General features: G+C 40.7%; 6 protein-coding genes across 6 annotated transcripts; 4 read left to right on the top strand and 2 right to left on the bottom strand. All coding sequences in view use genetic code 12, as the record gives it.

The window, feature by feature from the left end:
- Positions 1-689: 689 nt before the first annotated feature.
- PUS7 (pseudouridine synthase) lies at positions 690-2738 on the bottom strand (the record flags this gene model as incomplete). Its single annotated transcript, XM_064918072.1, has 1 exon — positions 690-2738. One exon carries the CDS (start codon positions 2736-2738, stop codon positions 690-692), a length of 2049 nt encoding a protein of 682 aa, XP_064776626.1.
- Positions 2739-3644: 906 nt separating this feature from the next.
- On the top strand, positions 3645-4769 carry RJT20DRAFT_4168 (uncharacterized protein; the record flags this gene model as incomplete). The annotated part of the gene is made up of 1 exon (XM_064920060.1): positions 3645-4769. One exon carries the CDS (start codon positions 3645-3647, stop codon positions 4767-4769), a length of 1125 nt encoding a protein of 374 aa, XP_064776625.1.
- Positions 4770-5479: 710 nt separating this feature from the next.
- KIP2 (Kip2p) lies at positions 5480-8084 on the top strand. The gene has a single exon (XM_064915983.1). The coding sequence runs from the start codon at positions 5869-5871 to the stop codon at positions 7936-7938; it is 2070 nt and encodes a 689-aa protein (XP_064776624.1). The 5' UTR covers positions 5480-5868; the 3' UTR covers positions 7939-8084.
- Positions 8085-9533: 1449 nt separating this feature from the next.
- Positions 9534-11739, top strand: RJT20DRAFT_152050 (uncharacterized protein). The gene has a single exon (XM_064919065.1). It carries the CDS (start codon positions 9676-9678, stop codon positions 11647-11649), a length of 1974 nt encoding a protein of 657 aa, XP_064776623.1. The 5' UTR covers positions 9534-9675; the 3' UTR covers positions 11650-11739.
- On the bottom strand, positions 11740-14183 carry SLR1 (Slr1p). Its single transcript, XM_064915982.1, has 2 exons — positions 14037-14183; positions 11740-12734 (listed from the first exon to the last, which is right to left on the bottom strand). Exons 1-2 carry the CDS (start codon positions 14111-14113, stop codon positions 11966-11968), a joined length of 846 nt encoding a protein of 281 aa, XP_064776622.1. The 5' UTR covers positions 14114-14183; the 3' UTR covers positions 11740-11965.
- A 2409-nt stretch (positions 14184-16592) lies between these two features.
- On the top strand, positions 16593-20684 carry SPT23 (Spt23p; the record flags this gene model as incomplete). Its single annotated transcript, XM_064918071.1, has 1 exon — positions 16593-20684. One exon carries the CDS (start codon positions 16593-16595, stop codon positions 20682-20684), a length of 4092 nt encoding a protein of 1363 aa, XP_064776621.1.
- Between the last annotated feature and the right edge of the window lie 636 nt (positions 20685-21320).

Genomic DNA, 21320 nt, shown 5'->3' with positions numbered 1-21320 from the left:
GTGCTAGTGACACTGGGGTGTGAGTGTAGTATTATTCCGGAATATGACGTTGAAGTAGTTATAATTAACCTAGTTCCTATGGGTGCGTGAAGTTTCTCTTTGTGATGTCATTTATGTGTCATGGTTATTGTTAGGACATGGGGGTGTCCTGAGGGGTGTCCTTTGTATGCCTCGTTTCGGTAAGAATGCTGCAAGTGCATATTAATTTATGGTATTTTTTTGTTACATTGTTGATTATTTTTGATTTTGTTTGTTGAATCCAATTAAATATTTAATTTTTCAATGGTAATGATCATTCTTTTTGTATCGGGGTCCTTGTTATATGTGGTTATTATCTGGTTCCTCTGTTCCTGAATGAAGTATTTTCTGACTCCTGACATGTCATTGATATTGCATGAAGCTCCATGCCTCCTAGTTGGAGACTAAAAGCCACTTGGGGGTGTTACTATTAGCCTCCCTCCAAGCGCAATGCAAATCTTGAAATATTGCTTTTAGCACCGTTATCTCTCAAGCAGCGCTGGGGTCATGGTTATCTCGGCTATCGGTTTAGTTGCTAACATTCTGAAACTTACACAATTACACATATTCTTTAGTACAACATATGAACATTTTATTACCTTCTCCATGTACATCTAAAAGTCTATTGCACACCTCACGGCTGTACCCTCAAGCTATCTGCACAACTATCACTACAAAATAGTCTTTTCTTCGCTCTTAACCATATTTTCACTCCATCTAGCAGTGTCAGCCTTCATGAATTCCCTTAACGCCATCGTGGCGTATGAACTCACTCCCAATTGCATCTTAAGAACTACTGCAGTCTTATCTGCATCGTCATCAACTCTGATTATCCTATCTACATTCTCTTGGCCTTCCTTTTTGAGTCTTAAAACTTCTAAATCTGTTCTGACCAATGGAACATTGTTGTCCTTGTAGTTGATAAGCTCGTAGGACATATTCTCTGGCTTGGCCATAACATTTCTGTAGGAGCCGGTTAAAGAAAATTCCTTAATCCTTCTACCCATTTTGTGGGGATCTAATCCATCCTTGGCCATGGTGTCGACATAGACTTGGACCAATTTCTCGTTGGACGGATACTCGATTTTATAACCTGGAGTAGGCAATACAACGTCGTAGATTGAATATTTGCCTGATTCTATGTCCTCTTTGCTCAATGCTTTGACCTTGACATCCTTGTTAATTGCAACATCTTCTTCAAAATCATCATCTTCTACTTTCTTTGATACTTCGTCGTCAAGGACTAAATCACCCTCCTGCAAATCCAAACCAAACATTTCAATTCTCTTAGACGCTACTAAGTTCCATACGTATGACTGATAAGCATGCGAATACATCATCCTCAAGTTCTTTGGAATGGCCATGATACTCTTGAAGTATGAGTTCTTTCCGTACTCTTCGTTATCATCCAACTGCTCTTTCTCTAAAACTCTCAAAATCGAAGTTTCAGCCGAGAAGTAATGCGGCAAATGCTTAAGCGTAAGAGAAGGGTTCTGGGTCTCTGCCCATATTTTTCTGGCTTCAATAGATGCTGGGGCGACAACATCTTGTTCCGATAAAATAAGTTCAGCTGCCTGTTTCCATTCTTCTTTTAAAATATGTATTCCAAGAGCATGGGTAGAAATGGAGAAAGATCCAAATCTTTGCATTCCGAAATAGTTAATGAAGCCCTTTTCTTTAAGAGAGTTGAAACAGTCTTCTACGATAGTCTTGAGTTCGGCTCCACCAAGAGGAGCTAAGTCCCTGATAGTTATGGTAAACTCATTACCTTTTAAGTCGCCCAAAGCCAATGGTGTGTCCTCATATGTGAAGCCGCCTAAAACAGTGTTCTTCAATGCCTTATTCAAAGAGTTAACTCTGATGACCTTACCTTTGTGAATACTAAACTTCTGGCAAGTGGCACCTCTTCTATCCTTCGTACCGGCATAGTTAATGGATTTATGGGGGATACGTAAGAATTTCGAAATGGTAGATGCAACTTCCATGGTTTCTCTATTCTCCTTGAACACAGTGAAGTGCAAATAGTTTTTAAATTGGCCCAAACCATAGTTAACTACACCATTTTCATCTATGTGGTGCATGCTTTCTTGCGGATGTTGTCTACCTCTCGAGGTCCTTTTGGCAATTGCAATTTTGAAGGTGTTCTGTTCGGAAGTAATGGTCTCCAATTTTCCTTGGAAAGCTGCTCTGAAAAGCTGGTGGATTTTACCACGAACAGATTTATCGTCAAAAGAAGTAGTTGTTTCCATGTTATTTCCAGTAGTAAATAGTTCTTCTACTTGAGCCAATTCCTCCTTGGTAATGTAAGTTAACAATTCTTGACGATGTTCATCTGACAATTCATATTTGGGCTTATTCTCTTCCTCTGCTTTCTTCTGAGCTTTGATCTCTTCAACTTCTTCTTCTGTCTTTCCCTGCAATTCTTTTCTCTCCTCGGATCTCTTTTCAAATTTACGTTCCTTCTTGGTCTTGCCTACGTCAATCCCCTCATCAAGGAGATGAACTACATTGCCCTCCAAATCGATCTCATTGACTTGGAAATCGGAGTAGAGCAGTTTGATGGTTCCATTGAAACCACCTTCCCTCTTATTGATGTAAGAGGTGATACCCACTTCATTCTCTTGGATAGCAGTCTTTGGAACGGCTACTGGAGTCTCTGACTTGAACTTTTTGGTAGTAATGTCTTCAGACCCCATTTCGTTAGCTCTCTTTGTGGACATGATTAGTGGATGATTTTTGGCGGTTATGCGAATGAGCTTAAGACTGGTTCTGATTAGATGGGTGGTTCTCAAGAATAGTTATTTGCGAAGCGAATGCATTTAAATTCTATGAATTGTTTAGTTATAGAATGTAGCAATCTGAACTCGTTATTTCTACGACACCAATGCTCTTACTCGCTCTATAAGAAAGAAGAATCAAACAACGGTTCTTCTTTCACAACTCTGGAGAAGAGCTTATTTTTCAGGCATCGCATCTCACAATTTTTCGCAGTGAGAATTCGTCGTAGTGAGAATTCGCGGTGAGGAGAGAGAATTCATCGTGGTGGGAATTGATCGTAGTGAGAATTCGATGCTAGTGGAGAACTTACAGTGTAAAATATAGCGAGAAATGTTTGATGATAATGGCAATGGGTGAGGCATAAAATAGAAAGAAGTGAGACATCTTCTGATGGGAAATAGTGAGGAATGTTTGGGATTGAGTGAAAATGATAGAAATTGAATGAATGAATGATAATCAGTGAAAATTAGTTGAAAATGAGTGAACAGGAAAAGTGGAATTGGGACTTTTGAAAAGATAGTGGGAGAGTTTTTAGTGAAATTAGTGAGACTTTACTGAGACTTCTAATGAGACTTTTAATTACACACCAATGAGCCGCACTGGCCGCAAATGCAAAAAAAGTACGACTTAAAAATGAATGCAAAAAAAGTCATTTGATTCTTTATATTCAAAAAGATCTTCTTGTGGTTGATATTTAAAAATTAAGTCTCTATCATTCAGCGCTAGCAATAAAGTGCTTTGACTGTGGCTCAATTGCCCTGCTAGTAATTGCTATAACGTTTCTAAAGCTTTTTGCTTTTTTGCTTCTCCTTGAACTGTTTTCTACCCAAGAAAGTGGCTGTGATACAATGCTGGCGGGAAACACAGATTTATTGGACCTGAATAGCTTCACCCTCCTTGAAACTAACAATAATGAACAATTTCCTTCATTCTCCAGCTTGATTACTGACCAGCCTTATATGGCAGGAAGGGGTGAAATTCTTGGATTCAGGAGAATCGCTAAAGTCTGCTCAAGACCATTAACAAGATGGGGAGATAGCAGTTTCGGGTTTAGTCTGACAAGAAGCACCTTTTTTGATTATGGAGAGATCTCCCAGAAAACTTCAAATGATGACGATGTGGAACTGAGCAAGTTATTGGAATTCGACCCTGTAAGGGCCGCTGGAACTCCGAATGAAAACGCTCACAAAGTTCCCGGTTATTCAAGGAAGAAGCTGAGAGGAACTTTGAGAAGATCTAAAGCTTCTCAAGAAAACATTTCCAAGTCCTCTTCTTCGAAAGCTAAAGTTGAAAAAGCCCAAACCAACCGGAGTCAGGACATTTCTCGGTATCAGAGAGTAGTCGTGATCTCAGGAATTCCAAACAGTGCTGAAGTCAACGGGGTTCTTTCCCAGGTTTATGGTGGTCCTTTAGAAAGACTTGTGTTTCATGAAAATGGAGGATCCCATACTTTAGAATTATACTTCCTATTTCCCGACCATGCAAAGAGATTCATGGCTTATGCTACTTGCACGCGTTTATTCATCGTGAATGGCGTTCCATTGACTGTAGAGTGGGCAAGTAAGTCAAACACAGAGGATCTTGATTCGTTCCACCCTCTTGTTCCCAAACCCTTATTGCAAGATGTGGTCCACCATGGGTCTCGCAGGTGTCTTATATTCTCTAAAGTTATTGCTGGTAAAAAAATTAGAGAACCAAATAAGATGTTCTATCCTGAGCCAACTACCCATTTCTCCAAGAACCTCAATATCTCAGAAATTAAGAATGACTTCTCCAAATTTGGCGCTATCTTGGACATTTGTCCTGTCATCTCTAGGAAATTGTGTTTTAGTCTTCAATACGCTGACATAAGGTCTGCTATCTTGGCAAAGATGGAGGTTGAATTGGATGGCTCAACCATCAATATGAAATATGGTGGATGGTATGTGTGGTTCGGGAGAGATATAACTGATAGACCATGTTACTGTGTTTAGAGCTAATAAATATAGAGATAATATTACCATTTTGTAGAGTTCCAGTATCCCCGCTATTATTATCTAATTTGTGGCCATTTGAAACCAAGAGATCATTATAGGGAAATCTCAAGACGGGTAAGAACCCAACTACGTGTAGTTCTACTTTCTTCTTTCATTCTTCAACGCTTTCTTCGGTTCCAAAGGAACCTTTTGCTATCACAACTGGATTGATAGTTCATACTTATCTCTTCTTCGGTTATTCCATCTTCCATCTTCTCTCTTCACCCTTCACAGCTTTACAGGTTCACGGTTTCCATGAAATGTCGCATTTGCACCAACACCACCAACAGTGCAACAGACGCAGCAACGAAAATTGCATACAAAATACGTCAACACCCATAAATAATAACGCCTAACGAGCTTATAAAAAGCATATAATCGTGGGTATTTGAGAGGTATGTTTAAGTGCTTTGCTCCTCCTATTCCATTCATTCTAAGTATTCATTAATTTTGGGAAAGTTCTGCTTGTGTACCCTCTACCCCCCAACTTTGCTAGGCACTCCTGGACAGCTCCAATGTCGCATGACTCTGTCTCAGTTAGCTTGTTCATTGACATGTCTTTCGCAGCCAGCCAGCTAATTACGTTTCCCGATCTGGAGCTTATGTAAACATCAAATCCCAAACAGAGAATCCCATTTCGGTTCTCACCAAAAGGGAAATCCACATGAAAGTTCTGGAGCTTCGTCTGTTGATGTGGTGAAGTGTTTATCGTCTAAGGAGAAGAGCAGTTTCGAGGTAAGGCAAGAACAGAAAACTAAACAACGAAGGAAAGACGAAATACGAAAGACGATACAAAAACCCAATTGTCATTGTGTTCTGCTCAAATTAATTTGCTGAAGAATTTGTTGTCTTTCGAAGATTGCATTTCAAAAAGAATAGTAAACCACGAAACAACACTTGCTGTTGATCTTGAGTTATTCAGTTTTAAACAAGATCGGATTCAAAGAGAAAAGGAACTCTATTCCGAGACTTGGTTTCCAATACCATACATATTCAGCCTACTGTCATATACCATATTCATAACACGTAAATCGTATCCAGTCAACAACGAACCGCCATGTCCAACCAAAGAACTCCCTTACGTTCAAGGTCGTCGTTGGGAAACTATGCACCATCGAGTTCTACACCAATGAACTCGTCAACCACATCGACGAAACCTCGTATTAACATCACAGATCTAAGAAGACCTCCTTCTAGACAATTCAGAACAGATTCCTCAAGACCAGGCTCTAGACCAGGGTCCAGACCAGGTTCAAGTTTGGGAACAAGCAATATCAGTAGACCAGCAACTCCGTCATTTTCCAGGAACCAGGAACCGTATACGGGTTCTATAAGTGTCTCAATAAGACCTAACCCTTATAGCATGAACCCAGGTCAACAAGGACCATGGCAAATAGACCCCTTCACGAACTCAATAAGTAACACATCAGACTATGCATCTTTCAACTTCGACAATGTGTTTCCTCCTCATACAGATCTCACAAATCGTGAAGTCTACCAAAAGACATGCTCTGATATGATAAGAAACTTCTTGAATAATGGCTATAACGGAACAGTATTTGCCTATGGTATGACGGGTTCTGGTAAGACTTACTCCATGAAAGGTGAATCAGGAGATCCAGGAATTGTAGAGCTAGCCATCGATGACATATACAGAAAAATAGAAAACGACAACATAGCCAAAGAGTACAACTTAAGTGTTAACTATCTAGAGATCTATAACGAAAAGATCATAGATTTGTTGCTGCCAAATAATGCTTCCACCATGGATTTGAAGATTAGAGACGATCCAGTTCAAGGAACCAAAATAGTGGGTATAACAACGCCTTCTATCTCATCGAAAGAGCAGCTATTACAACTTATAAAGAAGGGAGATATCAACAGAAAGACAAGTGCCACTGACTTCAATGCCAGATCTTCTAGATCCCACTCAATTCTCCAACTTAGGCTAGCAAGCATTGACTTGGGCAGCAAGACAGAGCAATTCTCAACCCTTTCACTATGTGACTTGGCTGGTTCAGAAAGGGCCACTTCAAGTGCAGAGAGAAGAAAGGAAGGTGCGTTCATCAACAAATCGTTATTGGCACTCTCCACTGTCATTAATAAATTATCTTCCGCTTCAACATCAAATTCTCCAGGAGCATCAGACCATATTCCATATCGTGACTCGAAGTTGACGAGATTATTGCAGCCAGCCTTGTCAGGGTCATCGCTTGTTCTGATATTGTGTACTATTCATTTGGGTTCAGCAGGAAATAGCCTGAACCAACAATGCATTTCAGAAACATACAACACTTTGAGGTTTGCTGCTAGAGCCAAGGATATTGTAATAAATGTGGAGAAGAATGCCACTACATCTTACGGCTCTGCTGATTCCATGAAGGTTATAGAAGAGTTGAGGAGAACCATAGAAGCACAGAAGAATGAGATTTCCATGTTAAAGGTATCCAGTTTCTCTGGAAGAAGTCTGAGTCAAGGTAGTTCATTGGTATCAGAAAACATTAGAATCGCCGAATTAGAGGCGGATAATAGAGTGTTGAAGGAGAAGATAGAGCATTTCACACGTTTGATAGATTTGCACAAAACGGAAACTGTCATATTAAAGAACGATGCTCTAAATGATATTTTAGGCTCTGGTTCCGGTTCACTGCAAGCCATGATGGCCAACCTCGAGGACTTCTACAAGAGAGTGAATTATGAAATGGAGGAGTACAAGTCATATATTCAGCACTTGGAGACCCAGCTCAGAAACTCACACCAGAGTAATGTAATCAATGGTACTAATAAACCGCAAAACGATGATATCAATTTCATGGATTCGGATATGGAGGCAGTATTGAAGGACCAGGAAGACGAAATACTTCAGTTGAAGGAGCTTTTGAAGGACAAGGACCATATTATCAAGACCCTTACCAAGACCTCGAAAATACGTCGCTTGGGCGAATCGAATGCAGCCAATTCGTCTAAACACGAACATAAGTCGTCTTCTTTTAGAACAGGAAGCCCGGAGTCTCCCATAAAAGACAAGGAAAACGATCCTTTCTTAAGGGAGTTTAACATCAGTCCTAAGAAACCGAAGGAAACTCTTGATATCACCGAGACTTCTGGTATCACGTTTGTCATTTAGCTGCGTTCACCTTGTTCTTTTAACAATTACAATTATGATTAACGTGCAACCATCATTCAATATTTCCTCAGTCCGGAGCCTTTTCATTATCGATTAATATAGCAGCTATGGTTATAATGCATATATAGAGAATATAATACTGAGTAAATCTGTTTAAATGATATTAAATAATAGTAGTTTTCTTATCAGGCGAGAGAAGCCATAAGCCATTTCTTTAAAAAAGGTGCTCTTTTCATGAAATCCCAAAGCTTTACGTTCAACAACAGCCCGAACAACTTCATGAACATCAACACCATCAACAGCTCAAGACGGGAAGATTTCTATTCCTCCCATTTCAAAAGATATAACCTCTTTCAAGAATATCGGCCAAATAATGATAAAAAAATTTTTCGCAGCCATTTTTTTAATACCACGGAGGGCTCCTGACTTGTTATCTATTAAATCTTTCAATTTCATGATACTTCTCCAAGACTAATTTTGTCTAACTCACTGTCTTTTCGCTCATAACTCAATCCAAGGCAACAATACTCTGCAGCGAACATTTCGTTTCATTTATTGTTCTTTTGTTTCACTAGCATAACCGTATCCGTATGCATTCTTCTAACCATAGAAACGAACACTGGTCTGGAAGAACATGAGTTGTGGGGGGTGGCATTCCGGCAAATGGATATTTCTTGAACTTTTTCCCAGCTTTTCACCCGAATTATGGACACTGTCGTAGAAGAACGAATTCCATCAAAAGCTGTGGAGTTCTTCTTCCATTTCCATATACATATATTCTCCATAAAACATCTATACCTCTACTTGCACGGCGTTACCTTCCCTATAAGTCTATCTAAGATACATCCATACCGCAGTATGTTTTGTTATTACTTCAGCCACCGGCGCTACCGTATTATATTATATATACCAACATGCACTCCGTTGTCGCATAATTTTTGACATTTTCTCTCGCTAGCCGATTAGTCAGCCCTCGACAGGAGAACGGCTGAACTGACGGGGGGAGAGTAGTAGAGAGGGCCTATAAGAACAGTGAAAGGACAATAAAAGCTCACCTTAGGAGATGAAAAATCCCATTTTAAGAAGATAGGATTATTCTACTTGGCTTGTAGAGTAATCTCCAATTCTCAAAATTGCAAATTTCAGTATTTTGGTAGAATTAGTGTAGTATTGGAAGAAGAATCTACTTCCAGTATTCACAGTAAAAATTACCAGAATTGCTTACCAAGAAGTTCTTGGGTTTCATTGTGAGAGGTAAGGTGTACCTACCACTGTAGAACACCCATACTCTTAATCCTTTTCCATTGGAATTGGTTATTTTGTGGTGTTAAACACTAACAAACGTGTTACTTATGTTGTTATGTTGTTATGTTGTTATGTCTCTTACTACTCCCCTACTCTTACTACTCCTACTACTGTCTTCACTCTTACTTACCTACCTCACATCTCGTTACCTCACTACCTCATTACCTCGTTACCTCCCCCGGCTCCCCCTCCCCAAAAACCGTTATCGATACCGCGACAAAATGACGTAATTCTCGTTATCGGCGACTCACATCACGAGCCGCACCGCCATAACCCCCAAGCACAGTGCCTATTTTACTGCGTTCTTCCCCACCATCTGTGATTCATTTTGAGAGCTCATCAGAAACACTGTAGTCATAATCGTACCACCGGTTTGGTTTACCACCTAAGATACCGTCAATTGCCTAACACAAACTCCCCTGAGACCCCTGGATGAGAAGGATCTTCCACCGCAAAGACCGCTCCAAATCAACCAGCTCGGGCTCCGGAGCGGGCCCAGTATCGTCTTCGTCGTTAGCGGTAACCAATGAGGTCATTGGTACCAGCAACAACAGTCGAACCAGAAACCGCCGCTACAGCTTACCGGAGTTCCACAGCGAGATCTTGCATTACTCGGAATCGGGCTCGAGCCCAAGACGCTCCAATGGCACAAGAGACGAAAGCGCCATTGATGACAATGGCGATCTCTCTCCACAGACATCAGTAGCAGAGTCTGTCGCACTCTCCGAGACAGATACTCTCTACTACGACAAGAAACACCGGCTAGAGCTTCAGGAAACTTACAACGAGAACTTCATGCTCTACTTGCCGTTTATTCTTCGGCAAATGAGATCTCAAGCGAATCGGATGACGTCTTCATCTCGTAATAACTACTTCGGTAGAGATGTTATAGTGAATCTGCCAACCGACAGCACGGCAGTACCAGGTACCAGAAATAATAACACCGAGAACGAAGACCATGACGTGCCCGAACTTGCTAATTCGTCTCGTACGGTAGAAGATACGATTCGTGCTTACGATCCAGATGTGATAGATGACGATGTTCCTACGATATTGAATGAATCGATTGATCTCGATCCAGAAGTGGCATCGAATCTTATCCTTCAAAAACCCACTTCAAAGTTCAATGTCAAGCGAGAGTTTATCATTGTCACGGAGTTCATGAAAAACTCCACCTACGTGTTTCCAAGCGAAGCGTCTTTTAATCTCTTCAAAGAACTTCGTAATAATGTGAAGAAAGCTCGACAGAGCCTGATAATTACATATGACGAAAGTGGTAATATCAGGAGATTGTCCAATATCCAAAGAGAAGACGTACTCAAGCATCAGGGCACCATTATCGATGACCGCCCACATATTATACCATTGGACTATAAACTCAAAGGCACTGGCCTTCCCATATTCAAGATAACTGTTCCATACTTGTCCAGTTTTCGTAAGAATGCACCATACATGGTCTTCAGAAGGTACAGAGAAGTGCCTCTTAAGCCAACGACTGCCGACAACACACCTAATCCAGGTGATAAAGATACTGACATAGAGAATTACGAGACGTATCCATTCTGTACGGTTAACTCCAAGCATTTCCAGAAAGTAAGGAGATTCATCCTTCTGTTCCATCTCAATGGTGAAGCGCCTGATTTTAAAGTGGTAATGTTCTTGAACAATTTCAATCCTTTTGCAGACTTCACCTATAAAAATACGAGGTTTAGAGTCATTGGGCCATCAATTCCTTCGGGCTATATAATGGTATACAATCCACATTTGCGGTTGCTTATTGTAGATGATGAGAAGCCATCATTGTGTGATGATATGGTCAACAGGAAGTCTGGCTTTGAATTACTGAAGATGATGAAAAGAAAAAGCACTTCCAAGAATGGAACTACTAAGTCTAATGGAGATATTTTAGATCCACAAAAATCTCCATCTTCTAATGGGGAAATGTGCAAGTTCGATATAGACGATCCTGCCACATATGTCAACCCATATCCCAACCCCAAGAATCCTCTCATTCAAGACGAAAACTTCATATCCTTGTCAGCCTTCACGCCACATAGTAACTACATAAGCGATAGACTCCCACCATTTGGAGCATTCAAAGACTCCATGATATATCTCAAGCAACCAGTTAACATCTTACCGAAGAAATATTGTGAAGCGGGCAAGTTCGAGTTGTACCAGGACAATGTCACAGAAGTGTTGAAGGACTTGAACACTACATTCTCGGTAGACACAGATGTGCTAGTATTGCTATGTGCTGTGGCTGTATTGAGGGATGTTTCCATCAGAAACTCTACAAAGACCTCCCAGGCTAACTTAGGATTGGTTAGCAGACTAGGTGTATTGGGAGCAGCCAGTCCTGCCAGCAATTTGAGTTCATTTGGTACCTTTTCTCCCATAATGTAGAAGTAAAAAGGATGTTTTCCTCTGGTTAATACTACTATGACCCTTAGCATAACCTTTCAACAATTTTTCATCAGATAATATATCACGATAAACCTTTGCCTTTCCTATTCAAGGGGAATTTATTTATTGCTATATACATTGACTGTTAATAATACACGGATACGCATTATATCTATTGTTTTTGGTTAGCTTTCTATACTAGTGCTTAAGCCTTTTCGTTTTTAATTGCAAATGTTGGTCAAATTCCAGCTCCATGATATTACATCGAGGAGATATCAAGTTCGAAAGAAAATACTAAAGTTTAATCCTTAGTGATTTAATATCTTTCAGGAGATCTGGATCTCTCTCTTTCTCTTCTAGGAGGAGATCTGGATGGCGATCTGGAGTACTTTCCTCTGCCATAATCTGGTCTGTCACCACCTCTGTCGCCTCTATCACTTCTGTCACTTCTGTTCTCTCCTCTGTCGGCTCTCTCGACTCTTTCTCCACCTTCAATTGGACCATCTCTGCCATCCCTTGGCTCTCTTTCTCTTCCTTCGTCGTATCTGTCACCTCTACCTTCAAAGCCAGACTCTCTACCGCCACGACCTCCTCTGAATTCTTCTCTACCGCCACGGCCACCGCCGTAGCTTCCATATCCTCCTCCATAGCTACCGTAACCACCACGTCCTCCTCTATAGTCTCTGTCGCTGCCGTATCCACCACGACGGTCTCCTCTCTCTCCACCATAGCCTCTGTCATAACCTCTGTCGTATCCTCTGTCTCCATATCCGCCTCTGCCGCCTCTAGGAGGATACCCGTATCCACCTCTTGGGCCACCGTAGCCTCTGTCGCCATATCCGCCTCTTGGACCTCCATATCCGTATCCTCCTCTTCCTCTGTAACCACCTCTTGGTCTGGTGCTATATGGGTCGGAACGAGCCACTTGGACAACTAAACCGTCTTTAAGTGAATAAGGGAGAGTCTTTCCGTCTAATTCGAGTGCCTTCTCACACGATTCGGCATCTTTGTATTCAACGAAGGCGTATTTTTCACCGTCGTCGGTTCTTGGTGGTGGGATGTCAAGTCTGACAAGCTCTCCAAACCTGGAAAATGTGTTAGTGGATGATCTCGGAAATAATCTGATTGGACTTGAATTCTATTATTCGAACTATTATGATGGAATCATTGAATGAAACTTAGAATTGAACTATTGTTGATAGTAAATTTCTTTCTTTTAGAGGATATGAATTGGAATTGAATTGGAAATCGGATGGAGAGGAGGATATGAAAGATTGGATTCAAGGAAAGGAAAGGAAAGACGGGTTAATAGGAGGGAGGAACGTTAGGATGAAACAGATGATAAGGAGATTTAAGGCAATGGAAAGGAAAACGACGTATGGATGGCCTAGGAGGCCCTTTTAGATAAAATTGAGCAATAGCATTTTGATGATGAAGGTATCAGGGCCATTCACAGGAAGGATATCAATTGATAATGACATTTACTTCTCAATTTCTGACTGAGCGGCGGAAGTTGGAGAATTGAATTGGCAGCCATTGCCTTCAAGTACTCAGCGGGTGATCTTCAGTGGATTTGAATGATATGGCAATCACTTGGGCGTGAAAGTAAAGTAACAGCAGAAGGGGCATCTTTGATCCAAAAATATGAATTGAATGCCATCCACAGGGAAAGTTCCAGCTAAATGCTGATGCCAAAGCAGATTTGCTTGTAAGCACTCTTGGCCCATTAAGTTATCCAAGACGATTCTAGAGAAAGAGATTCAAGTGAGAGAACGATCCAATTGTAATGACCGACCGGGACTAACCATGGCGGATCATTGGCAAATCGTATCCAATTCAAGAAGAGAAGAATTCCTAAGAAAGATTCCATTTGGAGGACTTAGATGTCACATCATAAGAAATAAGACGACTCACAAGAAGACGATCGAGTAGTAACAATGACTAGTGCCAATTCGACAACCAACAATGACTAGCAGCCAATGGACTAGTGCCAATTCGATGGTAGCCATTCCATAAGAACGTCATTTTGAAAGAAGTCCCATCATTGACAATATTGAACAAAATCTATTATCAACTTCCAACAAGAAGACAAGAAGACAAGAAGACAAGAAGACAAGAACCAACCATATTAAAGACTATGACTCGAGTTATGACGGAACTACTATTCCAATGCACTGTATTAGCACAGCAAATAGCCCTAATAGCTCTAATACCACTAAGTAGCACTAAGAGTATCACTATTACCGTACAATTACCGTACTCTTCCCACTTAATAGCACTACTAGCTATTCATTAACTACATGCCCTCTTAACAATACTAATAATAGTCACCTTCAAGCCATGAACAAGAATAATCTCATAATAATCTCATAAGAACTCATACATACTTCTCAAAATCAGGGGCCAAATCAGCAGCCTTGGATTCCTTGGAGAACCCAGTCACATAAAGGGTGTTCTTAGGCATGATTAACGATATTTATCACTATCAACAACGTAATAACAATGTAATTACTATCAATAACTATGAATAACTACAAAGAAAGAACAGTCATAAACAATTAATTAACCGCCACTGTTCACTGTTAGTTAAATTGAATGCCCTCACTTTTTCTCTTAACTATGCGCGCGGTCGGAAAAAAAGAGAGCGAGAGAGAGCGTCGACGATCCGGGTAACGGGTACGTGCACGACCCGTCAAACGAGGAGCAAAACTGGAAAATTAAACCATCCATGCCGCACATATATGTTCCTGGCTCACGTGGTCAGAATAATATCACGTGATTATGATCACGTGCAAGATTCCATATCCTGCAATTAAAACTCTTACATCCATGCCGCACTATGCATTTTCTCAACACCCATGCCGCAGTATCCATGTCAAATCCCCCACTTTTCCAAAAAATTTCTGTTGTCGTTTTTAGCCTGCACCCGCACACGACCTACCCAACATTTTGCTCAACAATCGCGAAAAAGGGGTCATTGCTCCTGCACGCGCCGGTTTCTGCCTCTTTCTCGAGCGTTCCATCACTCATTTAGAAAAACTCTAATTGACTATGGGGCAACACTGTGACGGGGCACCCACTGACTACCCCAATTGACAGTGTCGTCTGTGATTACGGTGGGAAGTGCTGCAAATTTTTTCGGGGGGAGATTAGTGTGGTAAATAGGCTGTCGCGGTGGTGAATAGCATCACTTGTTTGTTAGTGAGAGGTAGACCCTGAGTTCTCACTATTTGTTCAGTAGTTGTTCAGTAGTTGTGTAGTATTGTTCCATTTCTTTTCTCTCGCTATTTCTCTCGCTAATTCTTTCCCTAGGCTCTCTGCTCTGTCGTATTCTCTCTGCTCCTTGCTGTTTTCAATGCTATTTCAATTTCAATTGGATCCCCAAGAGATCTCGAACCTCTAGTTTCAACAGCTAATTGCCATCGTTCAACACTTACTTTTATAGTCATTCAAAAATGTATATTACCCATCACTTTTCTAATTTAGCTTCCCTTAAGCTCGCTCTCTCAGAACGTTCACTTCCTCGGCCTGCTCACCCCCCAACGAACTTCACTCCTCCCTAAAATTTATGTCATTAATAAAATTTACCCTTTATACTCCCTATATATTACTGCGTCACGGGTGTTTTCTCCCTCTTTCTTCCTCGTTTTTCTTTGTTTTTTCCCTTTTTTCACACATTTTTTTCTCGTTAAATCTACCCGTGAAAGGGCTAGCGACAATTTCTCCCTCACTTCTCCCTCACTTCTCTCCATTGTTCACTAGCGACAGCTTATCCCTAAGCTCTCTCCCACTACCTCTCCCCCCACCCCACCGTAATTCTTTTTTTTTTTTTCTTCTTCCCACCACGACGAATGGTTGAGCTCGTTGTAAATATCAACAATTCTTATTTGATGGCCACCTGGATCAACATTATTATTCTTAGTTAGCTAAGCTGTGTCTTGTTGTCTTGTTGTCTTGTGTTATTTGCAGTCATTTTTTGTATTTGCCGTTGTACCAACTTTGCCAGTAAGCCATAGCCGAAACCCGAAAAACGTCGACGGTTTCCCTACGTGTTATCACCCAGCTTCTGGCGTTTGCAGCAGTCTCCAATTCTTGTTGGATTTATATATAACGACAAAGAATACCCGTCACGGACTGTGACAAATACAACCACTATCGCCGTGAGTCTCCTTAGTTAAGCCGTCCAACAATAGACCCGCTGGAGCAACCCGAAATCGTTCAAGATTCCCACATCTGCTATCAACACACACGGTGGCACACACACCGAAGATTGTGGATTATATAGCTCGGCTAGCGTCCTGCCGTTCAATCGTAAGTTTCATTGGATAATTGGTTTGTTGGTTAACTGGTTAGTTCTGGTGGAAACAGACAGAGAAGAGGGATATCATATCACATCGGAAACAGTATTAGAGTTATTGAAAGAATAAGAGAATTCAATAGAAACGTGAAAAAAAGACAGTCTTTTTGCATCCTTCAGATCTACCGTCATTATCATTATCATCACCGTCATTATCGTCATCGTCATTATAATCACCGTCATTATCATTAGAAGACGCTAAAATTTCCGTAACACAATTGGAAAATCGAACAACTCACATCACCAGTTGCAAATAAGATTTCTATAACTTCCGTTGTCATCTCATTATTATCTCATTATCCACGGTAGAAATTTCAAAGTTAAAAGACAGCACGTTGTTACTTGTGTTCAACTTTCATAATATCATCATCTTCTCGCAAAGCCTTTTTCATTGCTGTCAAATCATAGAAAATTCGATCTTCTATATCTGTTTCATCATCCATTATACACCAGAAACCGTTGTCAAATAGCGAAAATACAGCGAAATACTAACCTTATCATAGCAGAAATCATTATTAATCTTAATTAATATCAACCTTGCATCATAACAACAACCATCATATCCTAATTCATACCACATAGCGCCATGACTTCTTCCATGGACGATCCACTCTTGGAACAACATTTCCTCAATTCAATTCCCCATGACGACCAGGACCTCCTCGACGAGTTCTTGGATCAAAGAGTATACGACTCCTTGGGAACAACAACCCCCGTTGGCGGTGTCAAGATGGAACAGGGTGATTTGCTCGAAAACTTTTACCATCCAGTAGAAGCTGCCGTTAATCAAAGAAGCCAGTTCGACTCCAACACTCCTAATAACAGCAATGGAAATGAATACTTGTACATTGACCAGCTCAACTACCAGAATAGCTCCAACAACAACGATGTCAATAGTAATGGAAATGACCTTCCTAGTGATGGCAATAGCCTAAATGTGAACAGCACTCACAATAATAGCGTATACGCTAGCCCATTGGAACATAAGAGCCTTATAAGTAATGACAGCAATGAGAGCCCCCTGTCTATGAACAATAGATCCATCCTTGCAGGTTTGCAAAACAACGGCCAAAACAATAACGATGATGAAATGTTAGTGGATCAGAACAACAACAGCAACTCTGTAAATCAAGGCAACTCTCCTTCGAACCTTTCTCCACTCACAGACTACGACTTCCTCCGTGATGAGCTCGCCAAACTCAAGTTTGGTAACCACAACATGAACCCATGCCCACCATCTGTTGATGTTCCAGATCCTTCTTATCTTGATTTTTCTCCAGAAACTTTAGCAGCTTTGCCTTACACACTTCAACTCTCCAATTTACCACATTATTCAAGAGTAGAGACCCAGATTAAACTCAAGTTTTCCCTCAGTCCTCCACCACCTCATGTTCTTTTACACATACCGCAAGACCTCATTCTGAAGAACAAGTTTTGCCTTAATGAATCAATCTCTGAATTGTCTCCAAAAATTAAGGAGAATTTGTTATTTTTGGATGCTTATGTTTTAACCTCGGACTTGAAGAAGCTGTGTAACATCTGTCCTAGATGTATCAAAAGAGAGCAAAAGAGAGCTTCCAGAAGAAAGGCTGGTTTCAATCTTAACGAAATAGGTGAAGATACCCTCAGCTCGACCGCTAATAACTCCACTAATGCTGCCAGTTTATACAACTCTCCAGTCTCTGTGGGTACAACCGCCTCTGGAGTTGTCAAGAATAACCCAAACTCGTGGGCTGATGAGAAGATGATGAAGAAAGCTCTTATTTTCAACTGTAAGGAGATTGTTTCTTTCCCACCACCATCTGGTCTTAACAATGACCCAACAAAGTCTCTCGAACTTTCGGCAAGAATAATATGTTACTGTAGACATCACAAAGAGCTGGAGGGCTTCAAGTTGTTGTTTGTGGTAACAAACAGTGAGGGAGAAGTCGTCGCCAAGCAGCTTTCTTCAGCTATCATGATCATGGACAGAAAGAAGAATACCCTGTCTGTTAGAAATGAAAGCTCGATGCCAAACTCGATTGCTGGTTCTTCAACAAACCTTCACGGAATGACAGCTAGTGTGGCGGGCTCTTCCACTAACTTGCATGGCTTAACTAACTCTTCTACAAATCTACATGGTTTAAGTGGATTGAGTGATGCCTATGACTCTTCGAGACCAGGATATAAAAAGAAGAAGACGCACAGTGACAGTGATGGTGATGGAAAGAGCCCACTCGGAACGAATTTGCATCCACTTTCACCTAACTCGATAGACGAGAGTGCTTCAGAACCTCAGACAAACACTGATACCAACATTGACGGTAATGGAAGAGGATTGAAACGTAAGAAGCTTTCTATAGATGACTCGTATAACAGTTCTACTAATCCTATGTTCAATGGTAGTGTCAATGGATTCTCTCCTTTGAGCAACAGTGACACCAACACCTCCACCACTAATCATAATGGTCACGGAAGTGTAATCGGTGGAAGTATCAGCGGAGCTGGAAGTCATATGATGATGAAAACTGCTCCTACTTTTAGCCTTTCACCTTTGACTACTCAAGCACAAACACAGACTGCTCAGCAATTGCAACTCCAACAACAGCAATCTCAATTGCAGCAACTGTCCATATCGTCAGCATCATCCAACTCTGGAAACCAGAATTTGCCATCCATTCAACGTATAATTCCAGCTCAAGGACCAATAAGAGGTGGAATAGAAGTGACGCTTCTTGGATTCAACTTCAGGCCTGGCCTTCTGGTAAAGTTTGGGGCCAATCAAGCTCTTGCTACCCATTGCTGGTCTGAAACGACAATCGTAACGTATCTTCCTCCAGCAGCTCAGCCGGGACAAGTATTGGTCAGCTTTGAAAACCACGAAAATGCGATGTTAGGTGGTCCACAACAACAGCAAATTTTCACCTATACTGATGATACTGACAGACAGTTGATTGAGTTGGCATTACAAATTGTTGGTTTGAAGATGAATGGTAAGTTGGAAGATGCTAAGAATATCGCCAAGCGTATTGTTGGTACAGACAGTAGCACCGGTGGTGCCTTTAATGGCACAGCCAATACTTCAACCAGTCCTCATCAAAACAGTAGTGGAACAGGACTCAATGATAAGGATGAAAGCAACGTCTTGAACTCTAACTTGAATAGCTCGACTGCTTTTGAGTGGTTCGATAGTGCACACAGAAAGGTACAACAACTTACTAAGTCTGACTTATCAACGGAAGACATCCTTATTTCGTTCCTCTCGCTCGTTGATCTTCCAAATTGTCCAATTGTTATCCCCAACTGGCAACTTGGTAATAAGCAAGGGCAATCTCTTCTTCATCTTGCAACGCTCAAGAACTACACTCAATTGATCCGCTTTTTGATTACCCATGGTTGTAAAATCGATCTTGTGGATAACCAAGGTTTGACACCGCTCTTCTTAGCTCTGATGTGCGGTCATAGAGACTTGATAAATATCTTTATTGACTGCAAATCGAACTGGAACTTGAAGTTGCTGAATGACAAATACTTGAAGGACTATTGTGACTTGAATGTATTGGATGTTTTCAATAGCTTACAAGAGAGAGAACACGAGAATGATGATTTCGGTAGAGCAATGGTGCAAGGAGAAAGAGGACACGACAACGATGACAAATTAAACAAATCCGTAAGTCTTGATTCCTTGAATCTGATGTTCACCATGAACTACGGAAAGCATGTTTCGAAAATGGTAATGCAGGAGCCACTCAGTGGCAATAATGATTATGAACACTTCAACTCTTTCAACAGCGAGTACAACCATGACGGTAACAGAGAACTTCGTGATGAGGACATCTATGCCGTTAGAAAGGAATTGTTTTCTCCTGTCAACAGTCCACCACCTAATCTTGAGGATAGCGCGTCTGAGTTTGCAGACTCCGAATTTGAGTCAAATGAGGATGAGTATGACGACGATGGCTATTTGATCGATGATGAGGAAGACGATGACGATTACTATGATGAATACGAAGACGATGATGATGAATCGGATTACTATAACAATGATGCCGATGTGGAAGAAGAGGAGGTTACGGATGATGCTCAATCTTTCTCATCTAACTCTACTCTTGTTCCAGGATCTACTTTGAGTGATGGTACTGAAGTACCATCGTCGGCTTCTGCTTTATGGCAAAAGGTTAAGAATGTTTTCAACAATGACGAGGAGGACAACTTACCTTCATACGACGATTTATTCCCATTCGGACAGTCATCTTTACAGCTGAAACCAAAGACCCATATTGAGAGGACTTTGAATGAAGAGACAACAGTTGGATCATCTTCCAGAAGTCTCTTAACGTCCGAAAAGGTTGATGTTGAAGTCACGAAGGACCTTGAAGATCCACAGGATGACGCGGGTATTGCTTCTGATTCGTCGGAGGATATGGTCATTTCATATATCAATCACCCAAGAAAGGCCGTTGAGAACGATAAGATGTTGTTATTCTTCTGGGTTCCTGTCTTGATTGGTATTCTTGCATTGTTTTTCATGATAAGCGTGATGGGATACCGTTTCGAGACTATTGAGTTCATCAAGGTGTACATTAGAGACACCATTGGCCAGTTGATGGTCGGAAATGAGAGAATTGGCAGAGTGTTTAAGACCAACGGTGAAAACGTGTTACATGCTACACGTCGTTTGACGAATGAGTTGATTTAGAGAAGTTTAGAGGTGTTAAAGAAGATATAAATTAGGAGATGAAAATTGGAAAAGGATCACATTTTTTTGTATAATATGTTGTTAGGGTTTGTCCGGTCTATTTTTGAATATGTTATGACAACTTCAATTCAGAATGTCACCATTCGTTTAATTAGTATTTAGTATTTAGTATTTAGTATTTAGTATTTAATATTTATATTAGTAATTTATATCCATATTACTTTAAGGGAGTTGTAGCAGGGTATAGGAAGTTGTAACATATGAGGATCATTGATCAGGTTTCCATGTGTTGGATACCATCGAGATATCATAAAAGAGTTATATTATATTTTTTATATAAATTGTTAGTAGTAAATAAGAACTATGATTCATATGATTCTTTACATCGAACCAGTGGAGGTGGGTGTTGGGATAATGATTGTAAAAATATATCAAGAAGGTACATTGAACAAACTACTTTGATAAAAGAGACCTTTATATCAATTCCATATCAGAGTTGTTTTATTCTTAACTTCTCCCCGCCAATTTTCATTGTTCTTATTTAAAATGGATGGGTAGACTGTAATAATATAACACGTTTTATAAAACAGACGGCCAAGGTATAAGAAAGGTTGAATAGCCATCTACATTAGATTG

This window comes from Scheffersomyces xylosifermentans (assembly GCF_036884685.1).
Source record: "Scheffersomyces xylosifermentans strain CBS 12540 chromosome Unknown RJT20scaffold_1, whole genome shotgun sequence".
In the NCBI taxonomy this organism is placed as follows: domain Eukaryota; kingdom Fungi; phylum Ascomycota; class Pichiomycetes; order Serinales; family Debaryomycetaceae; genus Scheffersomyces; species Scheffersomyces xylosifermentans.
This window is presented reverse-complemented; position numbering and strand designations above follow the sequence as displayed.